The sequence below is a fragment of the Palaemon carinicauda genome, chromosome 5 (genome assembly GCF_036898095.1).
Source record: "Palaemon carinicauda isolate YSFRI2023 chromosome 5, ASM3689809v2, whole genome shotgun sequence".
In the NCBI taxonomy this organism is placed as follows: Eukaryota; Metazoa; Arthropoda; class Malacostraca; order Decapoda; family Palaemonidae; genus Palaemon; species Palaemon carinicauda.
This window is the reverse complement of record NC_090729.1, coordinates 137,300,045-137,315,693: the sequence shown is the minus strand read 5'-3', so window position 1 is coordinate 137,315,693 and position 15,649 is coordinate 137,300,045. Positions and strand designations below refer to the sequence as shown.

Genomic DNA, 15,649 nt, shown 5'->3' with positions numbered 1-15,649 from the left:
CTGCTGCAGTACTCGACGTCGCCAGCCGCACGTATAGCAAAGCTTTTTCAGCTCTCTCAACAACCGTTGGGTAACCAAAGGGCTTCGCTCGCCCTCAGGGAAATGACCAGTATCGCTCGCCTGCAACCTGCCGCTGATGGCTCTCCTCGTGAGGTGAACCTACTTCGTGCCCTTTGGATACGCCATTTACCCAAACCTGTACGTGCTGCCATACCCGATGTTGATAGTTTACCCATAAAGGACTTGATGACCAAAGCCGATGCCCTTATGTACAGCCACTTCAAGACCTCCATCAACGCCTCCACCCCTGACGAAGAGGACGCCTATTCAATGTCAACCGAAGCTGGCATGAATGCCGTAGGACATACACGCCTACCCCGTGATGTGCCGAAGCGGCGACAAAGCCACCCACCACCCACCACTCTCTCGCGCCCCAACCAACGACTTCTGCAGCCACTTACCACCTCCTATCCGCCGCAGTTTTGCTACTACCACTTCAGATTCGGGGCAACCGCGAAGAAATGTGCCAAGGATTGTCAGTGCCCAAAAAACGTGTAAGCAGGCCATCGCTCGTGGCGGTGGCCTCCCGTGTTTCTAATCTTTTCTTTTGACATGATGCAGGAACGGGCTTGCGATTTTTGATAGACACGGGTGCTTGTCGTTCTCTTTTGCCAAGGGAACTCTTCATCACACGACGTAGTCTGTCTACGTCTGCCAACGACCGCTTGGTAGCTGCCAACGGATCTGCGATACCTATCCAGGGTTACGAGAACCTCACATTATCGCTCGGAAACGATAAATTTAATTGGAAGTTTCTCGTTGCTGACGTCACATTGCCAATCCTCGGTGCAGATTTCCTCTCTCATTTCCACCTTCTGGTCGATGTCGCCCACCGACGATTGGTCAACGCAGACTCATACTTGTCAACACCTCTTTAACCTCGCTCTCCACATACCGTACCCACGGATGCCTACGCCCACCTCCTCACGTCGTACCCGGAAGTTTTCCGTCCAGAACTTCGCCAAACGCCCACGGCCCCTGCCAAGCATGGTATTTATTACCATATCAAGACGACGGGACCCCCCGTTTTCGCAAAATTCAGATGTCTGGCACCGGAACGATTGGCAGCCGCCAAACAGACGTTCGCCGAAATGGAGGAAATATGCCTTTGCCAGAAAGCCTCCAGCCCATGGTCGTCACCCTCACACATCGTTCTGAAGAAAGACGGCTCCCTCCGTCCGTGCGGGGATTACAGACGCCTGAACATGCAAACAGAACCAGATCACTACCCCCTCCCAAACATCGCCGACGTGACCTCCTACCTGTACAAAGCGAAGGTGTTCTCTACGCTCGACCTCCTGAAGGGGTATTATCAGGTGCCTATGAACCCAGAAGACATCCCCAAGACCGCCATCATCCCTCAGTTTGGTACATACACCTTCAAATACTCCTATTTTGGGCTTTGTAATGCCTGGGCCACGTTTCAATGTCTCATGGATAGTATCTTAGGGGACCTCCCTTTCTGTGTATGTTATGCGGACGACATACTTGTGTTCTCCTCCTCAAAAGAGGAACACCTCCGTCACCTGCGCATCGTGCTCGACCGCCTGCAACAAAACGGCCTTGTAGTTCGGTACGACAAGTGTACCTTTGGCGCCAACGAAGTGTCGTTCTTAGGGCACTTCATCACTCCTGAAGGAGTCCATACCCTCCCTGAGATGGTAGCAGCCGTTCAGGACTTCCCTCGACCGTCAAAGCTCTGCAGGAATTCTTGGACATGATCAACTATTATCACCGTTTTCTGCCAGCCATTGCCGCCACTCTTGCTCCTCTCTACGCCTCCCTCAAGGGTAAGCCAAAGGACCTGAAGTGGGGTCCCCTTCAAGAAGCAGCCTTCTGCAATGCAAAGAAGGCCCTATCAACTGCTGCGGCTCTCACTTTTCCTATCCCACATGCCCCTCTCCTTCTCTCCACCGATGCCAGCGACGTCGCTATTGGTGCAGTACTCGAGCAGGTGATCAACGACACGCCCCGCCCATTGGCCTTCTTCAGCAGAAAACTGTCCAAGGCAGAATCGGGTTATTCTACCTTCGATCACGAATTGCTGGCGGTGCACTTGGCTGTCCGTCACTTTCGCCATTTCTTAGAAGGTACGCCCTTCGTCATTCGCACAGACCACATGCTTCTGGTGCACGCCTTCACTCGACAGTCTGACGCCTGGTCCGCTCGTCAACGCCGACATCTCTCCGCCGTGGCTAAATACAATTGCACCCTTCAATACGTCCCAGGGAAAATGAATCCCATTGCCAATGCCCTGTCAAGAAACACGTTGGCTGCCGTTCAACTGGGATTGGATTACAACGCCCTGGCTGAATACCAACGACAGGATCCAGAGTATCAAGTATTTAAGACATCCTGCACGTCCCTCCGTTGGGAAGACTTCCCCCTCTAAGACTCCAACACCACCCTCCTCTGTGACGTCAGTACTGGTAGACCGCGACCTTGGATTCCTGCTCCCATGCGCCGGCAGGTGTTTGATTTCATTCACGGCTTTCCACATCCCTCGTGCCGTTCTACCGCACAGCTGCTGAAGACGAAGTTCATTTGGCACAGCATTTCTAAGGATGCTAAGGATTGGGTCCGCGACCGCACAGCTGCTGAAGACGAAGTTCATTTGTCACGGCATTTCTAAGAATGCTAAGGATTGGGTCCGTGCCTGTACTTCTTGCCAAACTTCCAAAGTACATCGACACACGGGTTCAGGAGTGGGCACCTTTCTTCAACCTCAGCGTCATTTCACACACATTCACGTTGTGGCGGGATGTTGCAGAACAACCTCCACACCCTTGAATCACTCTAAACAGACCAATGTCTCCTCAATACAACCTTTCCCCTTACGTTATCAGCAGCGGGACTCTTGGACAAAAGGACAAAAAACAAAACAAAACATAACCTTAAAACTATATTTCTTACAACTTAAAAATAAATCAATAACCATCCACAATCAAATTATCAACACTTAAAACTAATCAAAAACTTAACACCAAATATTATAGTATATAATAATCAAAAGCACCATTCATATAACCCGCAAAAAAACCTAACAGACTTAAAATTACCCCACAAACCAAAACCAATATTTGTTTATGTGTGGACGTCTTTATCCACACAAGGGCCAACAGTCCGTTTATAGCCCAACCACAGCTCTCTAGCTACCGTAACACTGATAATTGTTATTACATAATTATATTATCATCATCATCATCATCATCAGTGGTCCAGACGGAAAATCCTTCAAACGGGCTGGGTCATTATGGCATCAATATAATCGTTAAGAGCAATCAAATCATAATCATAATCGTAGTCCAGGTCGTCAACAAGTAAATAAATCTGAGCAATCGTATCAAGTTCTGTTACAGGCCAAGTCGTCAACAATCTAGTAAACACTCAAGGAAACTCTCTCCAAAGGAGGAATCACGGCCTGCCAAAATAAAAAAAGAAAAACACTTATGAACACTCCTAACTAACTGAACTATCGCTCTATAATCAAAGATAAATGATAAATTGTTCCTATCATTCACAATCACGACAAGCAAAGATAAACAAAACTGTACTTACTCAGAATATAAACCAATCACTTCCACGCTGGTAATAAAGAATGATAATAAAATAGTAAATCCAGCAATCACACACACAACCCCCTCTATCAGCAGTCAAATCAAAAAGCATTCGCTCCGAAACATTCACCACTGTCGTAACCTAACTAAAAACATAAACAAACGATCTCATTTAAACCAACAGTCTTTCTCACCACAAACAATCGATACACTAACTACTTGCGCTCGCTAACACAATCTCTCTCTCTCTCTCTCTCTCTCTCTCTCTCTCTCTCTCTCTCTCTCTCTCTCTCTCTCTCTCTCTCTGGATTTGGCAAAAGAAATAAAAAAAAATAAAACAAAAATTAATCCTCCACAACGTCGACGTTTTAGGCCTCCTACCCACATCACAAGGACATCGTTACCTGTTTACCGTCATCGACCGCTCCACTTGTTGGCCTGAAGCCATTCCCATGGAAACTGCAACGTCCGCCTCATATACATCTGCCTTACTCTCAGGATGGATTGCAAGATTTTGTATCCCTGAGCATATTACTTCTGACAGGGGAACCACCTTCACCTCTCTATTGCGGACATCATTAGCGAATCTCCTGGGCATCACCCTACATCAGACAACGGTCTATAACCCCGCTGCCAATGGAATGGTTGAACGTTTTCATCGCACCCTCAAAGCAGCTTTGATGTCCCGCTGCAATGATTCCAACTGGTTTACTCAGCTTCCCTGAGTCCTCCTGGGATTAAGGACCACTCCTAAAGACGTCCTAGACGTCTCGGCAGCTGAAATGGTGTATGGCGACCCGTTGGTCGTCCCTACCGAATTTTTTTCCTTCTACAACCTCCTCCGACGATCTCCAGCGCATACGTCACGTTGTGGGAAAATTTACTCCATGTCACTAGACTTACAAGCCCCCAGCGAAGCATCACATACTGACAGACTTGCACTCTGCAACGCACGTCTTCCTGCGCAACGACACTAGCAAGCCACCGCTAACGCCCCCTTGTGATCCGACGCACTCCGAAAGCATTCCTACTAAACATTCGTGGCAAAGAAGACTGGGTCTCCATTGATCGTCTAAAACCTGCTTATCTCCTGCTAGATGACTCGCCTACAATTTGCCTCTCTAGATCAGGGCGCCCTTTTTAACATGTACAGTATGTCATTTTTAGGGTGGGGAGTCATGTACCAACTGTGTGTCACACGATCGTACATAGTTCATTTTGTGTATATATTATGCTTGTATCTTCGCTCTTTCCTCGCACTAAAAAGAGCCTGAATAAACATGTCTGTTTATCTCACCGGTAACGGTGTCGATTTTGAACATGAAATTTCTTGTTGCCTTGAGCTTTTGTATATAAAGGAGTGTTCTATAATAAACTCACTCAGTTGCTTTCATCCTGTCTTTGAGTCACAACCTTCTCTCGGCCCGTCACAATATGACAATACTCTGCTATTTTCATTATATAAGCCTTATCGTCTTGATGAAATTCGAGTAAAAACACAATAGAAAACTTTGTCTACTCTCAAACAAACTGTCATAGAAGTTGATCTAAAAATATCTTTGGTACCACAATCCCTCACACCTTATTTCAATTACAGAGATGAACTGACAGTACAAAATGGAATAATTCGTTAATGGGGAACTTGTAGTCATTCCAACATCTATGAGGTATGAAATGAAACAGAAGGTACATGCTGGTCATCCTGGTATAAATCTTGTCTACGCCGAGCCCAAGAACTAATATGTTAGGCTCGTAATTTCAGCTGAGATTAGACAATATGTGGAATCTTGTGATTGGTCACTAAATCTCCATGACGTACCTTCTCGTCCTTGGCAAAAAATTGTATCTGATGTATTTACTTTTGAAGGAAGAAACTACCTAATCACAGTTTATTACTACAGTCAGTTCTTTGCAGTTGATTATCTTCGAGAAACTACATCTAATGCTGTGATCACTAAATTAAAGTCTGATTTTGCTTGTCATACCATTCCCGATACTGTTATTTCAGATAATGGTCCACAATATTCTTCTCATTTGTTAAAGGATTTTGTTCGAAAGTGGGGATTTTCTCAGGAACCTATAAGTCTTGGGAACAGCAAAGCTAATAGTGCAGCTTAAGGAGCAGCTAAAACAACAATATCTAATGAAAAACTGTAAGAAGCCCAAAGAAGATCCATACTTGAGACTTATGAACCTGAGAAATACTCCTCAACAAAGGCATAGAAACTAGCTCTGTACAGCACTCAATGTGTAGATATACAAAAACATTAATTCCTACTGTTAACAATCCCCTCTTGGTATCTATTTTTTCCTCTGAAAAGGAAAGGAGAAAACTGAAAGACAAAAGATTTGTAGTTGTCTATCGTCACTCGAACAGAAAACATTTGAAACCCTTCTGTATTGGAGACACTGATAGAGTTCAACACATTGACAAATAGAACGAGTGGAAATAGGCCACTGTCAAAAAAAAATTAGTGATCATAGTTATGTAGTTTGTACTGATGATGGAGAAACATACCATAGAAATAGACAATATTTAAGAAAATCTGTAAAATCTAGAAGTCTTCAGAAACTCCTTATTTCAATTCTGTGAATCCTGTACCAACAATTAAAGCTTTAGAGAGACTAAACCTTTAAGTTGCTACCGTTTTAACTGTGTTAATAAGGTTATCAAATTGTTTTGAATGTTGGGCTCTATTTTTCTTTGTAAAATGGTCTTTTTGATTTGTCATTCCATTTGTGTTTTGTTATGGCATTTCCTGTATTGTTTGCATTGATACTAGTGATGTTGCATATGCCCCGATACGCTGCTTGTGTGCTAATAGTTGTCTTATTGTTTGATCTCTTTTTGTAAAGATTGGGATGTCAAGTGAAACTTATAAAGTTAGATATCTATGAGACATGTAAACTAAGATATCTATAAATATTTGTATGGTAGCAGTATCTGTCAGCTACCTATTTTAAATCTATTTATTCTTCTGACTTCCTCCCTCATGTTATGTAGAATAAATTCGTGTGTTAAATTGTGACTTTCATTTAAGAGGTACCCATAAATTATTATTAACAGACTTGAACCAAATACTGAAGTGTTACAATTACTAAGGCAATTTTTTTATTTTTTATTTTGCAATCATGATATACATATAAACACCATTGCATCTTTCAGGAATGTTACAGTTAGCCCTCTTACTTTCACGGGAATCAGACTGTGGTATTGTCATAGTCGCAACTTCATGTATGGGTTTTCTATCCATCATTTATAAGGATGTTAGGGCATATATGATATTTGAAAGAGTTGATACCGGCCATAGGTAGCATGTTGGCTAGGGCACTTAGTTATTGAGTCCTTTGACTGGCCGACAGTTTTTCATTAGATCCTTCTCTCTGGTTACGACTCATTTTTCCATTGCCTACACGTAGACCGAGTACTATAGTCTGGCATATCTTTTCCACATTCTCCTCTGTCCTCATACACTTTTCTCAAGAGATTAACTACTGCACTATAATTGTTCAGTGGCTACTTTATTCTTGGTTAGGGTAGAAGAAACTCTTAGCTATGGTTAACAGCTCTTCTAGGAGGACACTCCAAAATCAAGCCATTGTATTTTAGTCTTGGGTAGTGCTATAGCCTCTGTGCCATGTTCTTATCTTGAGGGAGAGTTCTCTTGCTTGAGGGTACACTCGTTCACACTTTTCTATCTTAGTTCTTTTCCTCTTGTTTTATTTTTGAAGTTTTTATAGTTTATATATGAAATATCTATTTTAATTTTGTTACTGTTCTTGAAATATTTTATATTGTTTATTACTTCTTTTGTAATTTATTTATTTCCATATTTCCTTTCCTTAGTGGGCTATTTTTTTCCTGTTGCAGCTCTTGGTCTTATAGCATCTTGCTTTTTTAATGATAATAATAATAATAATATGATGATGATGATGATGATGATGATGATTATGATGATAACAACAACAACAACAACAACAACAACAATAATAATAATAATAATAATAATAATAATAATGATGATGATGATGATAATAATAATAGTATTTACATTTCGTAATAGTTACTTGTTAAAGAATCTACATTCTATTGTCATTTAATGTATTGATATAAGATAACACATATTTCAGGTGATGTCAAATAAACAAGCTGCTTCTTATGTGACAGGTGTTGGCATTCACTGGTACCTTGACTGGGTTACTCCAGCTAATTTGCTAGATTACACTCACAAGAGTTATCCAGATTTATTTTTGCTGTATACAGAGGCGTGTTCAGGTAAGGTCATACATGTTTGCAGATTTTTTTTAATTCATAAGAACAAACCTCATACTTTTACCTAATTCTTACGGACTGAATGCTTAATAGTTTCCCAAATTGGTAAAGCTACATAGAGCAATAATAGTTAACATTTTTTTTTTTTTTTTTTTGGATAAAGCCCCATATCATCGGCAGAATTCTATTAGTCTTCACCTTGTCTGTACACTAAATAATTTAGACAGATGGGCACTCCAGATAGAAATAAGAAAATTTTATTCCTGGAGCATAAAGATTACATACATTTTAAATCTTGTCTGTGGCTATAAGGACAAAAAAAAATTATTTTCAATCATGTTAAATAATTGCTTATTAGAGAGATGCTTGACATCTTAAACCTTTTAGCCATCCTATAATGTATTTGGAGATGACCTCGAGGTAGGTTCATAGTAGAATCTTGTAACAAATTGTGTTTGTACTTTAGTGCTGTAATTCGTGCATAACAATAATACAGTCTTCCTCTAGATCGAGTCATGGCAACTCTCTCTATTATTATTGAGAATGTTTTTACTAGCTTAGCTACAACCGTAGTTGGAAAGGAACAGGGTAAATAGTCCAGTGACGAAAGGAAATAAATAAACTATATATGGGAAGTAATGAATTGAAAATATCTTAGGATCAGTAGCAACATTGAAATAGATCAGCCATATATAAACTGTTAAGAGAAATTTATCTCAATATGTTCAACATATGCATTCTCTGCAAGTTGGAACTTCTGAAGTTCCACTGATTCAGCTGTCTGATTAGGAATATCATTTCACAATCTGGTCACAGCTGCAATAAAACTTATAGAATACGGTGTAGTGTTGAGTCTTATGATGGAGAAGGCAAGACTGTTAGAATTAATTGCATACTAGTTCACTGGATAGGATCGTACAGTCTAAGAAGATCTGAAGGCAAAGGATGGTCAGAATTATAGAAAATCTTATGCAAGGGGCATTAGGAACTAGCTGAACGGTGATGCCAGATATTAATATTTAGTTCAGGAATAAGATACTTAGTAGACCTCACGTTTCTGTCCAACAAATTTAAGATGAGAATCAGCAGTCGAAGACCAGACAGGAAAACAACATTCGAAACAAGATAGAATGAAAGAATTAAAATATTTTTATGATAGCTTGATCACCAAAGATCGTAAAAGACTTTCCCAGTAAGCAATTTTTTGTGCGATTGAAGAAAAGACTGACCAAATGTGTTTCTCAAAAGTAAATTTGAAAACAAAGAATCACACATTAAAATCTTAAAGGAACTGTATGTATCAATACCACAGGGGTTAGGATGTTGATGAGCCACTGTCCTGGACCTGCTTACAATCATACTTTGAGTTTTGTTATGGCTCAACTTCATGCCCCATAATTTGTACCATGTAATAATTTTGGCTATATTTATATTAAGGAATTCAGCAACCCCAGATCTACGTTCAGGAGATGGAATTGAGACAGAGAGTAGCATCATCTGCATGTACAATAAGCTTATTTTCGAGGCCAAACCATATATGTTTATATACTATCAAAAGTATTATGCTAAGAACACTTCCTTGAGAAACCCCAGATATTACAACATTCCTATACTCACTATGATGCCCATCAATACTTATTATTGCAATTTAGTACTTAGAAATATAATAATAATGCTAAGAAAAGACCCACCTACTCAAAATAGGTTGAGTTTGAAAACAAGAGCCTCATGATTAACACATCAAGATCAAGGCCAATCATGCAAACTTCCTGATCACAATCAAGGGATTTATGTAAGCATTGGAAATAGTACGAAGGCCATCACATGCTCCAAGGCCTTTGCCAAAGCCAAATTGCAAACTAGGGAACAGATTATTTACAATGTTTTTCAACGAAATTTGCCTGTGATGGTAATATAATAGCTCAATTCGCTCTTACATTTTAGATGAGTGAAAATTAACATAATAGTAACTAAATATGCATATACCTATCAAAAGCACTATAGATTATGAAACATTGTCTCCAATTAATGAGGGCTATTTTCAATAACCTCTACTAATAACTTGAGTGATATATGTATTGCATTAAAAGACATAAATAAAACTAAAATCTAAAATTAATATATATATATATATATGTATATATATATACATATATATATATATATATATATATATATATATATATATATATATATATATTGAACTTGTTAAAAGTGTACTGGTCTGACAGTGTCTTATACGATCTTGAGATAATCTCCATCCAAAATATTGAATGTTCATATTGATCTATCTGTGGCAAGCTTGATAATAATAAAATGAATGAAACAATTTGTTAAGCTTGCCCTGAATTTTCTAAATGTTCCTCTCTCAATATTTCTAGGATGCATACCTTTTATGACATCTAAGAGAGTACTCAAGTCAGGAAGAACATAGGGTCTGTTATATTATCCTTCCTATCTTGAATCCAGTTCTTCATCTTAAGCTTAGAATCGAAGAATAAGCCAAATGGTAACTTGTTTCAGCAAAGCACCCATTTGCTTAATTTTCTTATCTAGATTCATCAAGGCTCTAAGTCTTTGACCCCCGAAGTTGTGCTGTGCTCAGGGCAAAATAGTTTTGCGTTAGTGTCTGCAACTTTCTTGTTCTTGTGAACTAAGGATGGTTGCAGGGGTCCCATAGTTCTTCCTTTTGAGTCATCAGGAGCCATTGCCTCATCCCTCTAGGTCCTAGATTTGCTGAAGAGGAGCCTTGGGTTTGATCATATATGTAAAAGTTTGTTTTTTAATAGATCATTTTGCACTTGCAATTATCTGTCCTTTGTCTCTGCCACGCATGGATGTCATTGAAATCCTTTAAATGGTGACACACAAAATGTACCTCGAAAAGGTTATTTTTTTGTAAAGCTTCATAGTCTTTTCCCAAAAGACTTGAATTATGGTTAGGCCTCATTTCAGAATTTGAGCAGAGTGAATGAATATTTGGCTCCATTGAGCAGAACTGCTGATGATATGCCCACAATTTATGTTACCTAACGTGTTATACCTCCTCACTCCCACCCCACCTCTTTTTGTCTACACCTTAGGTTTTTCTTACCTCGTGTCTTCCAAGACTTTGGTCCTCGACGATATTTTCCCAAACATTTGTTCTGTGTCGTCATAGAGTAAACTTGAACAGAGTTTTATTAGTCAAAAAAAGGTTTTCGAATCATACAATCTGTCTGGTGAGTGAGTCTTCATTTTAGATTTCTAGAATTCAAATAGATCTTTCTGTTTTATGGATTTATGTTCACAAAGCTTTGGTAATGCAAACAGCATCTGGAAATTACTAGCTGAGCTAAAATATGCTAACATGTCCCAATATTTAGATGTTTTATTGTCCTTTTTATCCCTCTTATCATGCTGCTTGTTCATGCTATCAAAAACAGTATTGTCATCGATGAATAGAAGAGAATCTATGATCCAGAAAATTAACTGAAAACAATTAAAGAACGGGAAGGATAAAAAGGTATTGTTGAATAGTTTTCCTGTGAAAGACTTAGCATTGGTGGGCAAATACTGTGTTGGATATGCCCAGGACACTCCAATGGTACTTCCAGCATACTAAGCCCTATGACACCACTCTGCCTTAGCAGATTTTATCATAATCATAAGGCCCTTAAACTACATATAATGATTTCCTGTGATATCTGTATTATTATTATTATTATTATTATTATTATTATTATTATTATTATTATTATTATTATTATTATTATTGTTCTCCTAGTGTGGAGGATCATTTTTTTTAAAATTTTGCTCTATGTTTTTGCCAAATCCTGAGAGAGAGAGAGAGAGAGAGAGAGAGAGAGAGAGAGAGAGAGAGAGAGAGAGAGAGAGAGAGAGAGAGAGAGAGAGATTAACATGGGATGATATTTTAGAGATAGTTGAGGATTATGAATTGGATGGGTGAATGGAAAAAAGTAAAACTGTGAGTGTAAGAACTGGAATGGAGGAAAGTGGGCCGGAATTTGGTAGTTTTAGAGATGCAGGTATGAGAGGGCTGATGAGGGTAGCTGATAGTGTAGTAGATAGGAGTGTTAGGTAAAGTATTGTAGTGCTGTAATTCGTACATAACAATAATACAGTCTTCCCCTAGATCGAGTCATGGCAACTCTCTCTATTATTATTGATAATGTATTTACTAGCTTAGGCCTAGCTACAACCGTAGTTGGAAAGGAACAGGGTAAATAGTCCAGTGACGAAAGGAAATAGATAAACTATATATGGGAAGTAATGAATAGAAAATATCTTAGGATCAGTAGCAACATTGAAATAGATCAGCCATATATAAACTGTTAAGAGAGATTTATCTCAATATGTTCAACATATGCATTCTCTGTAAGTTGGAACTTCTGAAGGTCCACTGATTCAACTGTCTGATTAGGAAGATCATTTCACAATCTGGTCACAGCTGCAATAAAACTTATAGAATACGGTGTAGTGTTGAGTCTTATGATGGAGAAGGCAAGACTGTTAGAATTAACTGCATACTAGTTCACTGGATAGGATGGTACAGTCTAGGAAGATCTGAAGGCAAAGGATGGTCAGAATTATAGAAAATCTTATGCAAGGGTCATTAAGAACTAGCTAAACGGTGATGCCAGATATTAATATTTACTTCAGGAATAAGATACTTAGTAGATCTCACGTTTCTGTCCAACAAATTTAAGATGAGAATCAGCAGTCGAAGACCAGACAGGAAAACAATACTCGAAACAAGATAGAATGAAAGAATTAAAATATTTTTATGATAGATTGATCACCAAAAATCGTAAAAGACTTTCCCAATAAGCAATTTTTTGTGCGATTGAAGAAAAGACTGACCAAATGTGTTTCTCAAAAGTAAATTTGAAAACAAAGAATCACACATTAAAATCTTAAAGGAACTGTATGTATCAATACCACAGGGGTTAGGATGTTGATGAGCCACTGTCCTGGACCTGCTTACAGTCATACTTTGAGTTTTGTTATGGCTCAACTTCATGCCCCATAATTTGTACCATGTGGGGTAGATGGGCATATAGCTATCGTTTGTAGGAAGAAGGGATTAGGCCAGCCAGGATTTTCGGGAAAGTAATAGAGGGTTCAGGTGGGTGAATTCTCCTGTGTGTGGAGGGAATAAAATCAATGTTCGTGAAAATGGGATGAACAAATGGTTGAAAATGAATAAGTATGAATCTAGCATGAGTGTGAAGTTAGGACTGGAAGATAAGCAATTAGTGTTACTTGTGTATATGTAAAAGAAGCGTTTGAAAATCATTAGTGAGGGTAAAGTACAGGGAATATTTGTAGGTATAGATGGGAATCAGAATAGGCATGACAAAGGTGTAAATGTATAGGTGAGTATGGAAGATAAATGTGTTAATACCGATGAAACATGGCTGAGTATGAATGATACCTCTAGTGTGTGTGTGGTTTTTCGTTAGATAATATAAAAGTAAGTATAACAAACATGAGACTGAGAGATAGAAGAATAAGTAGTATGAATGATTCTTTTGTTAAAGTAGAAAATAGCCTTGATGAAATGGATGAATTGTTGACGGAAATAAGTGAGATATTGGGGTCAGATGATTATGAGGTACATGGGAGAATGTATGAGATATTATATAAGAGTATATATGGGAATCGTAATAGGCCAATGAATGATAGCGATATGGAAAAAGTGAATGAGAGAGTATATGAAGGCCCAGTTACTTGAAGCAAAAGTCCTGTTCCCGACAGTGACTAGGTAATGAAAAAAATAAGGTAAGTGTTGTGTGAAGGATTTGGCAAAGTAAGGGGAGGGAATGTGGAGGCTCATTTTTTTTTTTTTTTTTTTTTTTTTTGCTTAATGTTTTTTGCCAAATCCTTTGAGAGAGAGAGAGAGAGAGAGAGAGAGAGAGAGAGAGAGAGAGAGAGAGAGAGAGAGAGAGAGAGTAATAATTGTTTGTCTTGAGAAAGACTGTTGGCATAATTGAGGTTGTTTGTTCATGTTTTTAGCTAGGTTAGGACATTGGTAAATATCTTGAGCGAATGCTTTTTTATTTGACTGCAGTCAGAGACAGTTCTGTGTGCTTTGAGTGCTTGGATTATCATTTATCTTTTCGACCAACTTAGAAGTGATTATTTATTTTAAACATTTTAAAACAATCGCACATCCTCCCTTGTCCTTTGATTTTGGTATTGTTTTGAATAAGAGCATCTATTATTATTATTATTATTATTATTATTATTATTATTATTACTTGCTAAGTTACAAATGGAAGAGTGGTAGAAAGGGCGTTAATGGATTATGTGTTGATAGCTAAAAGAATGTTTGTTAGATTGAAAGACGTGCACGTGTTTAAGGGTATGGCTAACGGTATGTCTGATCATTTTTGGTGGAAGGAAAATTAGCTGTAGCAAAAGAGTGGGGGAATAGAGTAGGTGGATGTAAAAGGGAGCTAGTGAGGGTTGAAGAGCTAATAAAACCGGGGGTAAAAAGTAAATATCAAGAAAGGTTGAAAATGGCATATGACGAAGTGAAAGTAAGAGAAACGGGTAATTTAGAGGAGGAGTGGAAGTTAGTAAAAGAAAATTTTGTTGGGATTGCAAGTGATGTGTGTGGCAAGAAGTTTGTTGGAGGCAGCATGAGGAAGGGCAGTGAATGGTGGAATGAAGGAGTGAAGGTAAAAGTGGAAGAGAAAAAGAGGGCTTTTGAAGAATGGCTGCAGAGTAATTGTGTAGAGACGTATGAAAGATATAGAGAGAAAAATGTGGAAGTAAGGTGCAAGGTAAGTGAGGCAAAGAGGGCAGCTGACCTGAGGTGGGGTCAGGGATTGGGTCATTCATATGAAGAGAATAAAAAGTTTTGGAAAGAAGTGAAGAGAGTAAGGAAGGCTGGTTCAAGAATTGAAGAGACAGTGAAAGATGGAAATGGAAGGTTGTTAAAAGGAGAGGAGGCAAGGAAAAGGTGGGCGGAGTATTTTGAAAGTTTACTGAATGTTGAGGATAATAGGGAGGCAGATATAATTGCTGTTGCAGGTGTTGAGCTGCCGGTGATGGGAGATGAGAATGAGAGAGAGATTACAATAGAGGAAGTGAGGAGAGCACAAGATGAAATGAGAGTAGGAAAAGCATCTGGTATGGATGGTGTGAGAGCTGAGATGTTGAAGGAAGGGGGTGTGACTGTACTTGAATGGTTGGTGAGATTGTTTAATATGTGTTTTGTGTTGTCAATGGTACCAGTAGATTGGGTTTGTGCGTGTATTGTACCACTATATAAAGGTAAGGGAGATGTGCATGAGTGTTGTAATTCCTGGGTTATTAGTTTGTTGAGTGTGGTGGGAAAAGTGCATGGTAGAGTACTGATTAATAGGATTAAGGATAAAACAGAGAATGCAATCTTAGAAGTACAGAGGGGTTTTAGAAGAGGTAGGGGTTGTATGAATCATATTTTTACAGTTAGGCAGATATGCGAGAAATGTTTAGCAAAAGGTAAGGAGGTGTATGTTGCGTTTATGGATCTGGAGAAAGCATATGATAGAGTTGATAGGGAAGCAATGTGGAATGTGATGAGGTTATATGGAGTTGGTGGAAGGTTGTTGCAAGCAGTGAAAAGTTTCTACAAAGGTAGGAAAGCATGTGTCAGGATAGGAAATGAAATGAACGATTTGTTTCCGGTGAGAGTGAGGCTGAGACACGCGGAAGAGAAGCTTGGCCGATTAGTGACAGAATTTGGAAGGGTGTGTGAGAGAAGGAT

General features: G+C 39.1%; 1 protein-coding gene across 1 annotated transcript in view; it reads left to right on the top strand.

The window, feature by feature from the left end:
- LOC137641162 (lysosomal acid glucosylceramidase-like) overlaps window positions 1–15,649 on the top strand; it is a 358,339-nt gene that overhangs the window by 283,404 nt on the left and 59,286 nt on the right. Inside the window, exon 8 of the mRNA XM_068373603.1 lies at window positions 7,749–7,893. Within this exon, the coding sequence (XP_068229704.1) occupies window positions 7,749–7,893 (145 nt within the window). The remainder of the gene's footprint in view (window positions 1–7,748; window positions 7,894–15,649) is intronic.